The sequence below is a fragment of the Cucumis sativus genome, chromosome 4 (genome assembly GCF_000004075.3).
Source record: "Cucumis sativus cultivar 9930 chromosome 4, Cucumber_9930_V3, whole genome shotgun sequence".
Classification (NCBI taxonomy): domain Eukaryota; kingdom Viridiplantae; phylum Streptophyta; class Magnoliopsida; order Cucurbitales; family Cucurbitaceae; genus Cucumis; species Cucumis sativus.
This window is the reverse complement of record NC_026658.2, coordinates 21,062,555-21,084,029: the sequence shown is the minus strand read 5'-3', so window position 1 is coordinate 21,084,029 and position 21,475 is coordinate 21,062,555. Positions and strand designations below refer to the sequence as shown.

Here is a 21,475-nt window from a genome sequence, read left to right as displayed (position 1 = left end):
ATCTTATCATAAAACTATCATAACATTATCTAAATAACCCTTCCCCCAAACACATCTTATCATAAAACTATCCTAACACTAATCATATAACCCTTCCCCCAAACACATCTTATCATAACACTACCATAACACTACTCACATAACCCTTCCCCAAAACAACGTTTATCATAACACTAGTTTTATCATAACCCTAACCCTTCCATAACTCAACCCTTCCCCCGAACGACCCCTTAGAATTAAGTAGAACACAATAGAAAGACTTGTCTCATCCCAGAAAAATACTCGGGAATGTCTTACTAGATCCAATCTCTCAACATTTCTTTCATTGATTTGCTTTGAACTCAAAGAGGCCATTTCTGTTAAGTCGAGGCTTTGATACCATCTAAAGAAACTCAACAAGAACTAAAAACAATCACTCAATATAGGTTTTGTTATTAATTTGTGATTGAAGGTATGCTCGTTACACACGGACAACCTAAAAACAGAATAACAGCAACCCAACTAATTCAATCTTTTGGGCCATTTGGAGGGGTTATATTTGGGTCTCTCCAATGGGCTGTCTTAATAGGAACCAAAAGAGTTTAAAGATTCAGAAAGGAAAGATGAGGACATAGAGGAAGAGGGGCAGACGAAATAGAAGAGTAGGTAAACGTTGAATATTGAAAGGAGTGGGAAGGGATGATAAAATGAGTGGTCAGAATGATAACTCTTGAACCAAAAGTAAGGGAGGATCCGGAACAAGGAAAGACACTTCCATTGAACACATGTCCACAAACATATAAATGACTAGAGGAAGGATCAAGACATATATTTCGTTTTTATGATGTGCTGTAACCAATAAAAGATTTTCATCTGAATTCAACAGTAATAAATATTTAAATGGGAAGAAGATTAAATTGACCTAAAAAGTTTCACCTCATCCAAGCTTTTTATATATGCTATAAAAGATTTAACCAATTATCAAACTTCCTCTTGCTAAAACTAGAGAAAGTAATTACACCCAAACATCTACCATCTACGAAGAAAGATAAGAATAAATATTGTAATAATTTAACAGAAAGCTTAATCCAACAAAAAAGGGAAAAAATAAAAATGAAAACAAACCTTTAGAAAACACACACCCTAGCCAAGCAGGAAGAAAATAAATTTATATACGTGCATGAGGAAGTGTCTGTACAAACATCAGATTGGTGAATGGAGCATTATGAGCCTTGTAGGAATTTCACAAAATCAAATAACAGTTGCTAAGCTCAAACCCTTCATCACTACATGTGATGAGCAATCTCCATCAAGTACCCGCATTTATGCTGCCAAAGGTTCTTCCATAACTGCATTCAACAAATTTAATGTATTACGAACCTGCTGGATGTAAAAGGGAAACCGTTTTTCTCCATTTTGGGAGAGAGTGGAGAATGAGAAAGAAACGAACCTCGTCTCTTTGTGGGTGCATCAGATGAGATAGTTTCAGCATCTTCTTCAATGGCATCAGCTGCAACAGGTTTTTTGGATGGCACCTCGGGAAGATCCAACTTTTCCTCTTTTTCTTCGGAAGTTGGGACCTCAGGCAGATCATCAACAGTGAGCTGAGAAAAACGTTGATGGGAAATGGCATTCAGATAGTATAGTAAAAGACAATCCGCAGTACTCATACCTAATATACTAATGTAGTTTATATATTACTCTGGTTTCTATATTCATACTCTTTATAACATATTCCCGAGTTATGCAATCATTGATATCTATGAATGTTTCTCGCTTTCCTATTATCATTACAATGGAACAAAACCCAAAATTAAATAGAATACAGCCTTCATGAAAAAGAAAAATAGACATAAAAGGAAAAAAATCCTACAGAATAATGACAAATAAAACCAAATAAAATAAAATATTATGGCATAAATCAAGAATATCACAATATATAAATGTGCACACACATTCACGTGTTATGGCTTGACTATCCATAAACATTTTTAAGGCTTTTCTGTAAACCCTAAATTTGTTATCTTTTTATTTTAGTAATTTTGTTGAAGCTTGCAAGCGTTATACTAATTGATAGGAATAATTAGTTAAGCTTTAAAGAGGAAAAATTGCTAAGTGTGATGGCCGAGAGGTGAAGAAAATAGCTCAAGTGTTGTTGAGGTATCATGCTAAGTATGCAGCCAAAGTGTCAAGGGTTTGAGGTAAGCAGTCTACGCGTTGTGTGGACAACATCCATGAAGTATATTGTTAGGCGACCAAAAGAAAAGAGAGGCAAATTTGGCCAAGTGTTGTAAAGGTGAGCTAAGAATGCTACGCGATCGAGTGAAGGTTAGAGAAAGCCCAAATAATCTCTAGGTGGTTAAGGTGATGTGTGAGTGAGGTGGCAAGATTAGGCCACTTGAGTGTCACAGGCGGCCAAGGAAAGAAGGGAGAAAGTTTGGTAAAGTGGAAGTGGAGGCGAAGTGTCCTAGGTGGCCAAAACTTCAGAGTATGTGCCATATCAAGGAAAGGTTAGGCGTCAAGACAAGGCTAGGCAGTAAGGACTTGTGTTGAGGACAATGGGGCATACACAAGTAAGGCTTGGGTGAGCAAGGTTGGTTAAGTGTAGGCGTCCAAAGTGAGTTGGTAAGACTTAAGTCGAGACGAGTAAGTCAGTTTAGTGACTTAAAGGTGGCTGATTAAGGATTAACATCAGCATTAAGCAAGCTAAAGGTGTCGAGACATTTTCATACTGAGAAGTCTGTTTAAGCTCAACTTCAATCGAGAAGAGCGCTCAATTCCCTCATGCGAATTGAGTGTTTTCAGACTTGAAAGAAAGCTTAGAGAGTGTAGTTTCTAGGAGAAGACTGCCTAAAGGAAAAGATTTAAGGAAGATGATGAATGGTTGAAGGAACTTTGTTAAGGTAGGTTTTCAAAAGAACTCGGGACGGTATTCAACTTGAAATTTTGGGGGTAAGATAGTTACAAGGAAAAGATTTAAGGAAGATGATGAATGGTTGAAGGAACTTTGTTAAGGTAGGTTTTCAAAAGAACTCGGGACGGTCTTCAACTTGAAATTTTGGGGGTAAGATAGTTACGAGGTTAAGAAACAAGTTTGTAGAAGGAAGTTTTACAATTTGATGAATGAATTTTAAGTTATGAATTTTCGAAGTAGAATCTGGAATTTGAACATGAACAGACAGCTTCAAAGATTTGGGCAAAGGCACGTCCCTTGCTAGGCATCCAGACACTACATGAGGAGGCTGTGCTAGAGGTGTTGCTCACGTGGGCAAGTGCCATTTTTGGGTGTCATGTGCAGCACAAGGCCATGTGGTCAGGCATGCAAAGGCCCTTCGTCCAAGCTTGTGCGTGTGTATCAAGGGGTGAGCATTGAGGCTTGTGTGCGCCAACGGCTACATAGCGAGGTAAAGCGCGCAAAGATGGGCATGCGACAAAGGTTTGCAGTATGATGGGGGTGTGCAGCATGGTCAGGGAGGCTAGCATGCATGCTGGCAGCCCCTCACAAGGCCAGGGTGCGTATGCAGCCATGCCCTCCACCCAACCAAGCGTCAACCAATGCTATTGTGCCAAAATGAGGCATTTTTATATTTTTTAGATTTTAAAATTAAGTTTGGAATTTTTAAGGGTCAAGAGGATTAATTTGAATTTATTCTATTATTCCAGGCCAAGAAGAGATAAGGCAAACTTATAGACCAAGGGGATCTAGCTTAAACCCGGGGGATTGACAAATGGTTTTAAATTCTTATTTAAAGCATAAATGCAAACAAGTATTTAAGTAAGCTGTATTTAAGCATGATTTATTTAATTACATTCAGTTAGTTAAAAGTATTTAAATATGAAATTTAGTATTTGCAGATGAGATTTAGCAAGTATTTATATTTAAGCAAAGCATGATTTCGAGCAAGTATGAGTTTACCAAACTTTCTTTACAAGCATGACTTTAGAAATGTTTTGGAGACAACCATGAGTAGTATGGGAATTTCTTCACCAGTATGAAAGATTTAATTCAGCAACTTATTTCTATAAGTCTTATAAGCGTGTTTTATATTACTTGATACTCGAGATATACAGAGATGCGTTTAAGCCCTATGGGGAATAGTTATTATGTGCACATAGAGAGCCTATCACTGTGATGAAGAATTCCACTTCAGTGAGGACTATTGGACTGTTGTAAGTATCGATTAAATTCTACATGTCTAGTTTCAGAGAGATTAATGATCCTGGTATCGATTAAATTCTACCGCAACCCATTTAGTTACAGAGAAGTTACCGTTGTGAGTATTGATTAAATTCTACCACAACCTAACCAGATGGGTATTAGAGTAACAACAAAGTTTGAAAAGTATTTACTGTTTTGCTATGATTTCATAAGAATTATATTTATAAGAAAGTTACTAATTAAATCACTAACTGGGGCGTTAGCTCATCCTTTCAAAATGTTTTCCACTTTCTAGGTAGAGATCGTGATTCCCGAGCTTGACCTACAACTACCAGTCTGCCTTCCTGTTTTCTTTTTTGAAGGTTTCTCTTGTTGCATATATATATAGACCATGCATTTGGGTTTATAGTTGTGTTTTGTGAGAAAGGGCTGGTTGTGTGTGTCTTTTGAGTTCCTGAACTCCAGCTATGATAATGGTATGTATTGTACAGTTATTCTTGATACGTTTATGTGAAGTATTATGCATGTTTTCTCAGTTTCATCTAAGTTAAGAGTTAGCAGTTTAGTAATTTATCAGTAAGTAAGAGTAGAACGATACTTCTTGGTGTCACACCTTCTTCTGGGCTAAGAGAAGAGGGTCTTGGAGGGGGCTGTGAAATTTTCAATTTAGTTTCTCAAAACTTAAAAGTCCTATGTCACATCTATGAGTTAGTTATATGGACAAAAAATGAATTTAGGTTTCTACTAAATAAATCATAATAAAAAGTAATAATAATGACTAGAATAACTTTTTGTGTAAGCTTCAAGATCAAAATAGAAATGCATTTCTACATTTAGAGAAACCGAACAAAAATGAAAGTCGGAAGTCCAAAATAGGATTTAAATCAATCTTATACTGCAGTTTGCACTACACAGCCATGATCAAATTCAGTTTGCAACAATAGCCACAGTGGGGCATCTTTATTGAACGTTACGCCGAACTCCAAAATTAAATTAATAATTTATAAGTCAAAATATTTTAAAATTCACTGCTAAGAAAATAAATGATATTCTACCTGTAGAAATCTATTTTGACCACCAATTAAATGACTGATCGGATCATCCCTATTATGGAGGATAAAAAATGACAGAGTAAGACAACAAAACACACAATACCTGAGCTTCCAAGCTCTCAAATTCTGCTAAGATTTGCTCCTCATCTTCTTCTGACAATTTCTCACCCAAGATGGCATTAATTTCCTTCAAACATATAAATAAAATTTAGGCAGTAGAAAAGGGAAACATAATGAAATGGAAGCACAGATAAACCAATGAAGCAGATGAATGTGATGATCACAAAAAATCCAATTTGCTCCCAATGTGAAATATTCCTTCACATCCAAATTTATAACTACTTGAAAAGGCAACATACAACACCACTCACAAAAAAATCCCTAAACATTTGAAAGGTTTGTTCTCCTAATTTTTTCATAACTGTCATGCCATAATCGTAATTCTATTTCTTATAAAACACGGTGCTAATAAACTTCATATTACGTATAAGGTCAGAGATCTCAACAAAACAGAAAGTTGGTAACAAGATCAAATCTCCTTCCTCGCCAATGCAATATTTAGTAAGTAATCAATTCCTTTGTTAACGATATTCTTTGAGTTGATGAAAAGCTAAAATCTAAGTCAGACCTTACGAGAAGACTTGCAGAGAAGGGAAGATAATTTTAGCAGTGATTTTCTTCAGGTGAATGGATAACACCTTCATACTTGGCAAACATCTATGTTATTTATTATTATTTTATTTGGGGGGAGAGAGAAACCATTAATTTCATTTATAGAGTGAAGGTTACATAGCTGTTAGGCGATAATTACTATTAAACCACCAATTCATCCAAAAGCTTAAGCGGGTGGTTGAAGGCAAATTTAATTATATATCACCAACACTCCCCCTCACTTGTGGGTTGAAATATTTGAAAGGCCCAACAAGTGGAAACCAATTTTAATTGGAGAGGAAACGACAATGCTAGGGCTTGAATACAGGACCTTCCTGGACCACTTGCTCTGATACCATATTAAACCACCAATTTATCCAAAAGCTTAAGCTGGTGATTGAAAACAAATTTAATTATATATCACCAACAATTACAAAACACAACAAACAACTAAATGAAAAGTAGAATGAATAAAAGAGAAGAAGCCCTGTTCTTAGTTGGAGAAGGTACAAGAGTTTCACCGTATAGATGAAGCCTGAATTATACTGAGCCATTAGATCTTTATTTCCTTCTTGAATGTATCTGTTTGACAATTTTTCCTAAGAAATTTGTGTTGGAATTCTGAAATGGCAAGTACGAAAAGTTCTTAAAATATTTTTTCTTTCAATTTTCCTTGCAAACAGCCAAGGGAATTATAAACACTGATAAAAAGTAGGAAGGAATGGTTGATAAGACAACATTGATTAAAGTGGTTCTTCCCCCCATAGGGATGTGGAAACTTCTACAAACCGCCAATTTTCTTCTTATTGTATCATAAACGAGATCACAAAAAGCTGTTTAATTAGGCTTAGGCCTGAGAGTTACTCCAACGTAACTACTGGGAAAGCTTTCCTTCTTACAACCCAACATGCAATCCATTTCCTACACTGAAGCATCCTCCAAACTTTACACCAACAACAGCTGTTTTTGCATACTAATTGAAATGCTGTTAAGCCTTCTTGAAAAGGGTTTTTGCATACTAATTGAACGCTGTTAAGCCTTCTTGAAAAGGTGACAAAACAGCATCCAATTTTCTACAGAAGTTCTTTTCCTTTGAAGCCTTCTATCAGCTCTTCTTCCTGAATCCCTGATCCAGGACTGCCATCTTTTCTGTCTTTAAGCTCCAAAATATGACCAAGAAATCTTATCATAGGCTTTCTTAAAATCTCTTTTATCACAAACCCCGATTCCCTTTTTTAACCTTTCAGCCAAGACTTTTGCAATGATTTTGTACAAGTAACCAAGCTAATCCGTATAAATTTGCTAATTTTCATTTCCCCCTTCTTTAGGTTTAGAGCCACATAACTCTCATTTGTCCTACGATTTAAGATGCTATTGCTAAAAAACACTTGGAACACCTTAGATAGATCAACTTTAATTATGTTCATATATTTTATTAAAAGTTCTCCATCGAGATCGTCTTTTAGTAAATTAAGGATTTGACCAAATTGCCCTAATTTACTCTCCTTCTACAACAATATGCTCAATAGAATAGAAAAGAACCACTGAACTTTGAGTTCTCACCAAAATCTACGGCCTAGGGAGAAGACTCCCATATTGTGATCAAGGTTGTTAGGTCACGAGAACATTGAGATTGTCACACTCAAGTTAAATGGGAGATTGTTGGGCTTCTTTTATTTTTAAAATTTTTCATGTCCTTGTAGATTATTCCATTTCTCTTGATAAAAACTTCGTTTCTCAAGAAGAATAGAAAAGGGTTTGCATTCAATAAATAAATAAAACCAGACAGGATGTCTCGTACAACAAGAAACCAAAGGTAGGAGGAAGAAGGATGGCAACATGCAAAGCCTAAAAAGACGATTGTGGGTACTAAATGAACAAATAACAGCATGATGAGACTGTAACAATAAAAGCACTAATATCAAAGGAAGATCGCCAACTAACGAGCAACCAGAATGTATGGGTTCCTCTTACCATAAAGACCCAAACCCATTTGAAAACTATCATCAAAGAAGCACGGAAAGTCATACTAGTTAGGGAAGAAGGAAAGAAGAGGTTGAGAAAGAACGAGAACACAAGGATTTTCAAGGCACAATGCATCTTGTGTGGACCATCACTTAACAAATAATTGAGACATAATCCAAAAGGAGTATATGGGTGGGGTAGGTGCTTATTGATGTATTTGACAACAATATTTTGATTAATTCAGAGCAAAGGTGTAGTAGGAAAAAGCTAGTAATTAATCAGATTGGCAGGACAAGATCAATTAGAAATCCTAGTAAGCACAAATGGAATATTAAATAGCAACATATTTGTAACTACTTGATAAATTGGTTAGAGTTTGGAACAAGGGAAATATTGGAATTAGACAACTTTGGAAAGCAGTTTTGGGACATTATTAAGCCCTGATCTAACTTTCTCTTTTCTTTTCTTTTTCTTTTTTTTTTATTTATGAAACATATTTTCATTTATAGATGAAAAGGAAATCGTTCAAGGACACATGCTTCCAAAAGGGGACGTAAAGTAAATAATAAGCCTATGGTGTACTTTCATATTTGTTTGTCTATTTTCCGGAGGCAATTGTGTTTTGATTAGTATACTTTGATATCATGGTAGAATCATTAGATAAACAAGGGTTCATCTAAAAACTAATAGGCAATGAGAGTAATCCAAGTATATTATAAAGATTGTGAGCTCTCTTCATCTCTCCAACATGAGATTCTTCACACTTTCTTACTAATAAATCATGAGCTATATTAACTGTGATTTTTGAATTAGGTATGTTGATTAATGGTTGTATTCTTACTTTTTGGAATACAAGAATATTTAATTCCATCATAACCAATAAATACATGCAAATTTTATTCAACAATAATCTGATTTGTAACAAACTAGTTAACAAAAAAAAAAAAAATTCAAATATGAATCCTAATAAAACGATCAATTAAAAAACCTCACAAACTTACATCTTGATATGCCTTAGCTTCAGCAGTATCATCCATCAGCTTTTGGACATCATCAATGTTAATTTCACTTTGTATAGCTTTGATCGCATTATTACCAGCCTTCAAACTTTCAAAAACAGCTTTCTGTTTGCTGGCCAATTCAATATCTGACAACTGAGCCAACAACTATATTAAAGCACGAACACAAATTTCTAAAATACAAAAAAGTTCTAAACATTAATAAAATAGTGAAGAAGAAGATTTATCTGCTATGTCAAAGGAGAAAACCAAACCTAACTAAACCATCAAAATCTTGAAGATACAACACACTCATTACTTTTAAAAGAAACAAGTATGAATTTTGAGTTAGAAGGGAGAAGCGAAGGAAATTTGAATCGATACAGGAAAAATTAACAAAACTCACTTGTTGTTCAACATTAATCAGCCAGGCATCAACTTGCTTCAGTAATTCTTCTTGTGCCTTTTTCTTCTTCAAAGCTAACAAGGCCCGATCTTTTTTCTTTTGTCGAACTAACTCTCTTGCAGCATTCTTTTCTGCTTCAATGACAGCATCAAGCTAAGGAAAAATGACACGTGAAAACAAGAAAAAGTTATTTCATTTTCAAAGTAAAAAACAGTTGCATTCCTATGAAAGAAACACAGACAAAAGTTATTTTGGGTAATACCTGACTTCCTTTAGAGATATTAATAGGTTTTTGGTCGTATGCTCATGGTAAAATGGAACTTTACTTTATGATAATTTGTGGTCATGCATAATTCTATCAAAGATTTATAAACGACATAAAAAAATATTTAAAATATTGTATAATTAATATTAATAATTATTGAAAGGAGACAGAGCACACACCAATTTACGTGGAAACCCGAGTACCGGGAGAAAAACCACGATTGTTTGTTGTTATTATTTTCTAATGAATAATACAATAGGTACAATGGAGAATAAATAGAGTATACAAAGGAATAAAAAAGGAAAAAATTTAGGAAATAAGGAAAATATTCCCATGCTCTTTCCATAAATATTCTAGGATTCTAACAAGGAAAATATTTAGAAAATAAGGAAGGATTCCAACACTCCCCTCAAGTTGGGACGTAAATATCAATGAACGAGCAACTTCCAAAAGGTGACGATTTTTTCGTGTGACAACTCCATTTTGTTGGTGGGTGTAAGCACAGGAACTTTCTTGAACAATTCCTTTAGAGGATAAGAACTCGTTAAGAGAGTGGTTTTGAAACTCACGACCATTATCACTTCGCAAAATTGCAATCTTTGTATTGAATTGTGTTTCTATGGTGTGATAGAAGTTCCAGAATGTGGAGGTAACTTCGGATTTGTCGGAGATCAAAAAAACCCAAGTAAGACGAGTATGGTCATCAATAAAGGTCACAAACCATCGTTTTCCAGAGGAGGTAGTGACCTTGGATGGTCCCCAAACATCACTATGGACAAGAGTAAAAGATCAAGTTGCCTTATAGGGTTGCGAAGGAAATGAGACTCGGTGATATTTAGCTTGTATGCATACATCACAAGATAAGGAAGAAACGTCAGCTTTGGAGAAAAGATGAGGAAATAGGTATTTCATATATTTAAAGTTAGGATGGCCTAAACGGAAATGTCACAACATAAGGTCTTTTTCAAATGTTGTAAAGTAGGATGATAAAAGACTGGTCCTAGAAATACTACTAGAGGGGGCACCATCATCAAGTAAGTAAAGACCCCTATTGTGCAATCATCCTCCTCGAGCTCAAGTCCTGAAAAAACAGAATCAGGTAAGAATGTTGCTTTACAGTTTAGTTCACAAGTATGTTGCTAATCGACAAAAGATTATATGAAATTCGTGGCACATGCAACAAATTGTGTAATGAGAACCCGCCAATAAGAGAAATTTGCCCTTTCTCGACAATGGGAGCCAATGAGCCATCAACAATTCTTATCTTCTCATTTTCAGCACACGAAATGTGGACACAAAGTGTACAGAGGAACCGGTTAAATGATTTGTGGCACCAGAGTCCAAGATCCAAGGATTCTTACCATCAATACTAATGAGACTAAAGGACTGAGGTATACCTGACTAGACAATAGCTCCAAATGTAGTTGGACTAGCATTCTCTCACATAGGAAGAAGATAAAATAGGGAACGAGGTTACCGGATTCTTAGAATACATCGGTATAGGAGTGTTGGATGTCATCCCTAGGGTAGCCTCAATTGCTGCAATCTGTTGTTGAAGCCCTTCCAGTTGTCGCTGAGTTATTCCCGATGAGGAAGCTTGCACGATAGGGTTGGAATGTGCTGAAAATTCGCCAACCTCAAATGTTGAGTGAATTTGAGGATTCTTATCATGAGGATAATAACTAAGGTCATTGAGTGGCAAGGCATACAGATTTGACTGTAGAAGTGGTGATCGTCGGTCGGAATTAGGTGGCAGAACACGAATCGACACGTGGGGAACACTATAGGCAGCGGATGAAGACGAGGGTGGCACAGTTGGGTTGGCCGACGGCGTCTAAACATGATGGACCGGCACGTGGAGGACTGGCAGCAGCACATGGACGGGTTCTGGCGGCGCGAACAACGAGAATATCTGCCGAATTATGCTTCGCAACATTTTCTGAAGGCAGCGAAGCCATTCGTCCACGGCAGCATTGATCCGAGCATCGACGGCAGTGGCGACAGCGGCACTAAAACTAGCGGTTGTTTCCTCTATGTAATTTTCATCACTAGTAGTGTTTTCTAGGGTGTGTTCAATGTCCCGCTCTTATACCATATTGAAAGGAGAGACAAAGAGCACACACCAATTTACGAAGAAACCCGAGTACTGGGAGAAAAACCACAATTGTTTGTTGTTATTATTTTCTAATGAATAATACAATAGGTACAAGGGAGAATAAATAGAGTATACAAGGGAATAAAAAAGGAAAAGATTTAGGAAATAAGGAAAATATTCCCATAATCTTTCCATAAATATTCTAAGATTCTAATAAGGAAAGGATTCCAACAATAATTCATCAATATGTACATTTGAATAAATCAAACACAGATAATTAAACATGGGCTTATGAAAACATTCGAATTAAGCTATGGAAAATAAAAAGTATTTTGAATAAGGAGAATCCTTGATGTTGGAATGTCATAAAAGGAAATAACTTCAAGGTTCAAAGTTTTTCTTTTATTTGAAAAGAGAATACATTAGTTTTATGAGATGCCACTGAAGTTCCATGGTTTTATTGAAAGAATTTTAGAAAAGGGGTAGGGAGGTGAGGGGAAAAGCTTTCGTTAAGAAAAAAGATTAACGAAAATGCAAGCATACAAAAAAAAACCAAGTGCAGAAAGACATCACCCCTACAAAAAGGTGCTCAAACTATGCAAAATAACACTTATAGAATAGTTACAAAAGGTTTCCAAAACCGAAGCTCAAAAGAAACATGAAAGGGGACAAGGGACCAAACATCACTAGGGTCCTTATCGACCCATCAAAAAACCCACTCTTCCGTTCTTCTCACAAAACCCACAAGATCATACACACCTCAACTAACCATAGAAAGCGGCCCTTCTCTCCGTGAGGCAGATTGAGCAGGAACTCCTTGGCCATAGCATTAGAGTCCCTCTAGCAAACACATGAAAAGCCAAACATCTTGAGCAAATGCTCCTAAACTAAACTAGCATACTCACGCTATAAAAAAAACATGGTTTGGATCTTCTCCACCATTCTACAAAGATACAGCAGAATGACCCAACAAGCGAGGGAAGTATCTTGGTGAGACGATTCATCATATTCGCACGTCCATATAAAACTTGCCAAGTAAAGAATCTCACCTTCCTAGGAACTTTAATCCTCCAAATGATCGAAAAGAAATCACCTAATGGAGAATGTCTAGAGACTATGAAAAAATGATTTGCACAAGAACCCTTCCGAAGGAAAGTATTAGGGAAAATCTCCCTGTGCCAAGCTCACTAACTCTGACAATCCCCCTCAAGTTGGGACGTAGATATCAATGAGGCCCAACTTGCTAACATAAAAGTCAAAGTTTGGTTTCAGAAACCCCTTGGTGAGAGGTTGCCTTGAAGAAATGTACACAGAATGCATATGCTCCCATTGTCAAGCCTTTCTTTAATGAAGTGTCGATGAATCTTAACATGTTTGGTTCTATCATGTTGAACTGAACTGTTGACGATGCTAATAGCTGCCTTGTTATCACAGAATAACTTCATTCGTTTCTCACTCCTAATGAAGATTAGTCAAAACTTTATGGAGCCAAATTTTCTCACATATCCCCAAACTCAAAGCCCCGTATTCGGCCTCAGCACTGCTCTGGCCACGACACCTTGCTTCTTACTCCTCCAAGTTACAAGATTGCCCAATACAAAGGTACAACAATCGAAGGTAGATTTTCTGTCAACAATTGACCCTGCCAAGTTGGAATCAGCATAAGCCTCAATAGTTTTCCTGTCTGTCTTTCTGAACATCAATACTTTACCAAGAGTCGTTTTCAGGTATCTTAGAATTCTGTTGACGGCCTCCATGTGTTTCACATAGGGAGCCTGTATGAAGTGGCTCACAACACTAATAGCAAAGAAAATATTTGGTCGAGTATGGGACAAGTAAATCAACTTACCCACAAGGCGCTAGTATTGTTCTTTATCAACTGGAACTTGATCCCTAAATTTTCCAGTTTACGGTTGAATTCAATGGAGGTGTCAGTAGGACAACATCCCAACATATCTGTCTCGGTTGGCAAATCAAGGGTAAACTTCCACTTAGGTACGAAGATGCCGTCTTTAGTTCTGGCTCCCTCCATTGCAAAGAAATATTTCAGATTTCCTAAGTCCTTGATTTCAAATTGCAGAAATTACAAATCCGGCCCAATCTTGAGAATTGAATTTGTCGATGTTATTTTGATTAATTGGCAACATTCTTTGTTGTATAACCAATTCTTGCAAAAAGGGAAAGGAGAAGGCGTCCATTCAAATGCCCCACCCTCCAATAAACTGTCTACATTGGAATCACGCTTTCATTCCACAATTTTTTCGGGACACCTAACTTCCATTGAATGAATAATGAAAGGAAAAAAGAAAGCAAAAATCCTTTCCTAGGTTTTCTTGTTAGAAGTCCTTCCCACAATCAAGATGACTCCTGATGCTGGAATTTGGTGTTCTCAAACCAAAATATGGACACTCCATCTGAGAAGAAATCTCAAATAAATGGAGATTGAAGAATGGGCCACTTATTCGTCCAATTTACAGCCATTTTTCTGCCTTGGATAGAAATGACTCTTGGTGCTGGAATTTGGAAAAAGACAGTTCGTTTCCAACAAAGTCTATCTCTATGGCCCTCTGTCCCATTGATCCAAACACAAACTCAAACTTATATATGTCTGGTCTGGTTGGTACCTCAAAGCGGTAAAGTTGTTCATCTGAAAACTCACAAACTCCTGCATCAACACTCCCTAGACATCCCATGGCTTTATAATCTCCCAGCTGCTGCCCTCTGCTTTGTTCAAAAAATCGCAATATATCAATGATATATCACAGATATATCTCCAAATGGAGGTATTGAATAGAGATTGGCAAGTAACTTCATTTTTCTTGAAAATTCGAGAAGTATCGCCATATATAGATGATACATCTATTCATGAATATTATCCAGACAAGTTCCAACAAACATGGATATGTGGAGAAATTTCAGGAAGACTCCGTGGATATATCGCGGATATAACATGGATATTTCACGGATATTCTGCAACTTTTCCAACTTTTTAAATAAAACATTTTTTCATTTCAAACTACCAAATAAATCTATCCAAAAATCAACATATTCCATACCCTCAATTACCAAAATTGAAAATCAACATATTCCAAATTCTTCTCGCAATTTCTAATCTAAGATTTACCTTCATTAAATTGAATTTTTTAAAAACAACCTATATTAAATTTTTAAAATGAATTTTCACATCAATATACTATTCAAAATTTCATTTCAAAGAAAAACAATTTGAAAAAACGATCCATTATATGTGGGTTAGGCCTGTGCATCTCAATGATGCTTAAGGTAATCCAGATCCACATGTTGCTAGTGTTGTAGAAGATTTAGGCATTGATGTTGAATGTGTCATACGTGAAGAGGTAGTAAGTAGTAGTCCAAATAGTGACGGTGACTCTTTCGAGTGACACAAGCGTTTACATACTACCGTACAAGTACTTTAGAAGAGCAGCAGTTAGACCAAGGTCAACAAAGTCATGGCCAACAGATTCATGATCAACAAAGTCAAGGTCAAAAGAGAAAGATCCGGCAGCCTCCCCTTTTGTTCATGGAAAACCCAAAGGCCAATCTTGATTCAAACAAGTCTGGATCTCCCTCTCAAGCCATTTGTTTCGATCCAGCTGTGAAAACTATTCAACAGGGGAAAGCTACTTTGCCCCTTGAAATTCCCTTAAGTAAAGTCCCAAGTTTCAACCCATCAGCCGATTTGTTTTCTTCTTCTTCCTTCTTTTCTTCGACCAAATCAGGGAAAAGAGCAAATGCTAAAGAACATTCAAAATCAAAGCTTTTTCTGACCCTTTTTAAACCATTTCCGAAACACTTTGTTAGAAGAAAGAGGTTGAAGGAGGTTTGTAAAAAGAGATTTACGAAGGCAAGGTTGATTCCAGATCAAAATCCTGATATGACAAATTGTGCCCACCTTCATGCCCCCTCTACTTCAAACAGATCAGTTATTCAGAACAAGTTCCATCTACATTTTAAATACTCTGTCATTTCTTTTCCTAACTCAAAGATAAAGTTCTTGAGAGTCTCTCCCAGCTTATCTTCGATTCCCTCATCAATAAAGAAGCCCGCTACAGAATTTGACTCTCCATTTAATGTAAGCAGTGAGGAAGATGATCATTTGACAAGATTAGATGAGAAGGAAGATCATTTGTTGAAGGACCCCTTAGAAACTAATCTAAATTTTTTCTTTCAAACTGAGGAAGAACTAATTTTAGAAAAATAAACCTCAGGAATTCCATTACAAGCTCAACAATGTGGTATTCCAGATCACTTGAAGTCCTTTGTTGAGAAATGTGGGATAGTCTTGGGCTGAGCACTAAAAGTAGACAGGCTTTCTAGTTTTTCAGGCATATATGCTTAAAAATTGTATGGAATACGGTGGTTCTCCAGGCGTATTCATAGGGATTTTGAAGCAAGTTAAAGATCTTTGTTAAGGGAGAGATTTCTTGTTTGGCATTTTCCTTTATTTTCCTGTTTCTTCTTCCTCATTTTAGAATTTTAAGTGTAGCTTTGATGGGGTTCTCAGCAGTACATGTGCACTTTTTATTAATGATATGAAAGATTTCAGAAAGTCTTCAAGCGCACAGGATTCCATGGCTGGTTGCCTATTCATGGTGTCTTCCTTCACATTCATCCTTTAATTTTTTTAAAGCAATTTGTGATCTAGATTTCAGTTGTCTTGGGGCTCCTTGTTAAAAGTTCTTTCATTTTGCCTTGTTTTTATTTCTTGTTTTGATGGGGTTTTAGAGGGTCCTGCCCTGCTCATTATAATTTCTTTATGCTCTCTCTTGTCTTGGACTATGTTGTATTTGTTCTCTTAGTCCTTTGTGCTCTTAGTATACCTCTCTTGTACTTCGAGCATTAGTCTTTTTTTATCATTAATAAAGAGGCCAGTTTCCGTTTAAATAAAAAAAAAAAGTCAAGGTCTACAAAGTGAAGGTGACGATGATGATGATCATGATGGTAGTTACGGTAGTGACAAAGGAGATGGAGCCGGTGAAGCACAAAACAAAACGAATAACTTGGCCCACCCACTAGAGAATCTCAATTCACGCATGCCACACAAGACTCTGACCATGGCCATAGAGCTGGTGGACCAAGATTTGGAGCAATAGGAAAAACTTTTATTCATAGAAGATCTGTGCATGGTGGTGCTCGAGTTAACGCTGACTCACTCACTAGTTTCAAGTTCAAAGGGGATGAGTATGGAGGGGATGAGTTTGGACAGTAAAAATGGACATCAACAATATGTTTATAACGCTGACAATAATTATGGTTATTCTCATAGTAGCTATAGTCGTTTAAGTGGTATGGTTTTTGTGGTTATATTGACGGGTGCAACACATCGGTTTACACACGAAGACCACAACTTCCACATGAAAGTGGTGAAAACTCAAACTCAAAGCCCCTATATTATCTACATTCTTCGGAGCATCCTTATTTGGATGGAACATGGTTTGATCCAAGGTATCCTTCAATTGGTAGCATCGGGATTGATGTTGAGACTCATGGATGGCATACTTCCAATTATATTAAGAACTTCGAGCATACTATGACTTGGGAACAATATGCCATTACCAAGTAAATTATGTTAATGCTGAGCCACTACCTCCAAGATCATCATTTTACTACTGAATATTGTATTTAGAGAAATCGACCATTAATTACGGAGCATTAATTTCTTCCCTCCAAAAGGCATACTTAATGCTCACACAGCTAAGAATCTCACTAAGATACGAAGTTTAAACAACAATTACTTTGTTTTTGGAGGGAACAATGACATGAAAGATGAAGAGGTGCCTTTAAAGAAGAAGGAGAGATTTTAGGCTACTCCCTCTTTGTTGCCCATCGAAAAACCCAAGAGACATTTAACCTAATCCGTTTGATTTAGCTCAAACGCTCATCCAGTTGGTTAACTACAAGAGTTCAGTCGCCCCAAGTTCCGCAATTAGAAGGTCTCACTCTCCTGCTTCTTCAGCGTCCAATTGTCCCTTCCGCTAAGGCCAAGTCCGTGCCCACAGCCACTGCAGCTCCTTCTACAAAAGTCCCAAGCCTCTCCTCTTCATCTGCATCTTTATCTTTTTCATCTCATGCATCCTCGACCAGATCTAGTTTATGAAGTACATCCAAAAAGCATAAAAAATAAAAAAGAAACCCCCGCTTCCCTTCAAGACATTCCCCAGGCATTTTGTTAGAAGGAGGCCGAAGGAGATCTTGAAAAAGGCTCTAGTAAAGACAAAGATGTTGTCAAAACAAAATCCTCAAAATTCTGAATTTTTAAAGGTCAAAGATACCCTAAGCCAAGCTTCTTCACCTTCAATTAGGGTAGACGTTCTGAATTCAAAGTACCTTAAGGGAAGAATTGATTTTAGATTAAAACCATGATTCTTTGGAGTTAAATTGTACACGAGTTCAAGTTCCTTCTCTTTCAACCAGATCAGTCCCTTCAGAGCTCATGCCCTCCGCACTTTAGATATTCTGTTTTTTCCTCAGCTTCCTCAAAAGTTAAGAATTTTTTAGTGGCTCCCCTTGCCAAACTCCAGGTCCTATATCCAAAAAGAAATGTGATTCAGATTTTGACTCTCTTTTTAGTGTGAGCAGTGAAGAAGTTGATCATTCGGGGAAGCCAAATGGGCTGGAGGATCATTTTTTGAAGGACCCCTTAGAAACTAATCTCAATGATTTGTTTCAAAATGAAGAGGAATTGAATGTTGGAAAATAGACCTCTGGAAACCCCTCTTAGTCTAAGCATTCCGAAATTCCAACCTATTTAAAGTTGCTAGTAGATGAATGCAAACTAGTTTTCTTTTAAGATCTGATTTCAGTCACCTTTTTGGTTCAATAATCAGCCACGTTGAAATTTGTATAGCGAAACTTGTGTGATTTGAAGGTTTCAGATAAACAGATTGGGATTCAAGTCTCTTGAAACACTTAATTCAAAACTAGTACTCTCCCAAGAATGAAAGCAGCAGGGCTCGGGAACTGTTTCCAACTGGTTGAACAATTATTGCTTTTTAGCAGTTTTGTAGTTTCATCTTAGTGAAGATTCAGCAAGGTTGGTTATTGTTCTCTTTGTGTTCCCTTTGGACTCATCTCGAAGCTTATTGTAGGCAAGTTGTCAGCTTACTTTGAGTTCCTTATGACAATCTGTTTTAATTACTTTGTATCTAGCCAAACTCTAGATTTCATTTGTTGTTCTAGAGGATTTTGATTAGCTCGCTATTATGGCTGAGTTTGATTCGGTTATTGTTTGTATTTGTTTTAGTCCTTTTTCTCTCTGTATAATTCTCTTGTACGTCGTGTATTAATCTCTCTTGTTATTATTAATAAAGGGGTTTGTCTCCGTTTCCTAAACAAAAACTATTGAACATTGTAGTTGACCTTCATTTAACCTAGACTTTATTAATGAAATATTCAGTTCTTAACCATCTTTTCGGTTTTCATTATTGTCTATAATTCCATTATCAATCATTTTGCCTTCTAATTAATGATTTATATGCTTAAAGTCGTTTATTACTTAAAAAGACTAGTTCTGAATTGTCCCTAAGAAATTCACAATATTTTTATAAATCTTTGTGATATCTGTGATTTTTCTCAAAACATCCATTGATATATTCGTAAATTTGGGTTACCGATATTTATACCAATAACAATTTCTTCGATCCTTGCTGCTACAAAGTGCTAGAACTATTTAGAAGACATGTTCGGTTGGCATTTCCCAAGACCGGGGTAATATCTTGTCTTTTACATCTACTCTTTTGGGCCATCCCTCCAAAAAGGACAAATAGATCCTTTCACGTTCTAATGACTAATGATCATGTTTTCTTTTGGAATCTTTGGTTGTAAGTTGTAACTATGCTTTAGCCACTTCTTTAATCAATGGAGGTGTTTTTGGTACTTGTTATCCAGTAGGAACCCCCTATGCATGCCATTACATCACATCAAATCAACGGATGGCTTTTGTTATAATAAGCCTCCAACAATAGTCATAACTTGATTTTCTTCCATGCTTTCTTGAATAGACTCTTGAATAAGTTCCAAGTTCAAAATTGTTTCTTTTAGCATGTTCTTTTCTTTGCCCTTTAACACTACATCATTCCGACTAATCTTCAATTAAGTGCAAATCCACAATGCACAGACCTTCCATAGTTTCTGTGGGTGTGAAAGAAATATTTTCAATTTCTTTGCCCCCCATACCCCTCTTATGTGGGTGGAGTCTGGGTGTTGACGCTAGAGAAAGAAGCACAGCCCTCCACATTGTAGAATCACTTCCCTTCCTTTAAAAGGGATTTATTCCTACAAGACGCGAATCCTGCGCTCCCTGGTTCTTTTTCATTTTGAAAGTTACCTCTTTTCATTGTCATTCATTACTATACTTTGAACTATGCCTTTTCCATGCCCAACATTTCACTTGAAAAGGCTCCTATCAAGCAAGCGAGCTTAAGAGTGAAATATGAGACTTGAAAGGGAGAAAATAAAATCCATCCTCATCATCATTTTGAAAAACCCAAGACAATTTGGGAATGTTGGTTCAGAGATTTTCTTGTATATATATATATATATTAATTACATGACCCAAAAAAACTATTATAAAATATCCAACACAATGTATGATGTATCTTACAAGCCCAAATCACACTATCATATAGGTTATCTAAATTCATGGTACATTTCCTTTTTCCTTTACTTCTAATAAAGAAACCAACTTCCGCAGATAAAATGAGAATACAAAAAATCAATATCCAAAAAAGAAATGAGCAAGAAAGGATCTAAAAAAGATATAATAATCTGCACAATTACAACAAACAAGGTTCTCGTTCAAAAGGAGGGAGAAATTACAATCACAAGAAATAAAATTCTTGGTAACACAAACCCAAACCTAGGTCTGACATCTGCACTAATCCAGCAAGTACATGCAGTAACCAACAATAAATGATTCTAAACTTATTGGCATAGTAAAGAAGATATGGCATTTATAACACATCATCATTCATCCGTAATAGGTCTTAGATCTCCATAGAATTTCCAAGAATTACGTAGTAACTGTAAAACTACTCTAGTGATATAAGCTATATACATCATATAAAGGTTAGTGCATTCTCAATAGCAGAGAAGTTTCCGAACTGCAAAACTCAAATTTTGAAGCAAATGGAGAAATAGAGAAGAACAATTATGGGGATAAGTAAACACGAAATGGATTAAATAATCCTAAAGTTCTACTCTAACTGCCAAAAGAGAAACATAGATTATAGCATCGCGAGCAATTCCTGAAAACATATTAAGTTCTTTCCAATCCAGTTTCTTTCATACCCAATTTAAAAAATCTAACCACATGAGTAAATTAAGAGCAGGGGATGAATTGAAACCTGCTGTTGATATTGACCGAGTTTGCGTCTCTGCGTCTTGAGAGAGAGAATGGCTTTATCAACATCGGTGACTTTGGGCTTCTTGACGAATATATTCCCCATCTACTTCTCCCAATTGGATTGCCGATCACAACGTATTTCTTCAACTTAGGGAATATGATTGATTGTCTTAGCAGAGGGATTGAACAGCACAGATCCGTCAATCCCTCATTCTTCGTCTTTGATTTCTTTGACGGATGGAGAATCAGGGGTAGTAGCCAAGTGAAATTGAGAGAAAAGGGAGAATTTCTGGTTTCTTCAGACTAGGAGGATGAAAACAATAGGAAGGAGGTTAGTGCTGAAATTTTCGTAAAAATGGCTTATGGTATGAAATCAAATAAATTCAGCGTTCTACTTGAGTTGTCACATTGTGAAATTACCGTTTCCACCAGAATTCTATGATTCTAGCTCTTGTTTCAGCCTTTCCGTCTCGATTCTTGGTCCACCCCTGATAGTCATTGATGTTAGTCAATCTTCAACCACCACTTTCTCGTGACTATC

General features: G+C 36.4%; 1 protein-coding gene across 5 annotated transcripts; it reads right to left on the bottom strand.

Moving 5' to 3' along the window:
* Positions 1-896: 896 nt before the first annotated feature.
* LOC101203042 (vacuolar protein sorting-associated protein 20 homolog 2) lies at positions 897-21,475 on the bottom strand. 5 transcript variants are annotated; one of them, XM_031884312.1, is made up of 8 exons: positions 21,355-21,475; positions 20,936-21,237; positions 14,195-14,291; positions 9,211-9,363; positions 8,808-8,960; positions 5,294-5,377; positions 1,430-1,583; positions 897-1,328 (listed from the first exon to the last, which is right to left on the bottom strand). In XM_031884312.1, the coding sequence occupies exons 2-8, from the start codon at positions 20,998-21,000 to the stop codon at positions 1,303-1,305; spliced, it is 732 nt and encodes a 243-aa protein (XP_031740172.1). In that variant the 5' UTR covers positions 21,001-21,237; positions 21,355-21,475; the 3' UTR covers positions 897-1,302. The 5 variants fall into 5 exon arrangements, with proteins under 5 accessions (XP_031740172.1, XP_031740173.1, XP_031740171.1 ...); XM_031884313.1 differs by lacking the exon at positions 14,195-14,291 and having other exon boundaries at positions 21,355-21,469; XM_031884311.1 differs by lacking the exon at positions 21,355-21,475 and having other exon boundaries at positions 20,936-21,338.

Coding starts and splice junctions, on each gene's coding strand:
- LOC101203042 (XM_031884312.1), bottom strand. CDS start 21,000: ATGTTGATAAAGCCATTCTCTCTCTCAAGACGCAGAGACGCAAACTCG. Junction 14,292..20,935: donor TCGGTCAATATCAACAGCAG/GTTTCAATTCAT, acceptor TGAACAAAGCAG/AGGGCAGCAGCTGGGAGATT. Junction 1,584..5,293: donor TTGAGAGCTTGGAAGCTCAG/GTATTGTGTGTT, acceptor CGTTTTTCTCAG/CTCACTGTTGATGATCTGCC.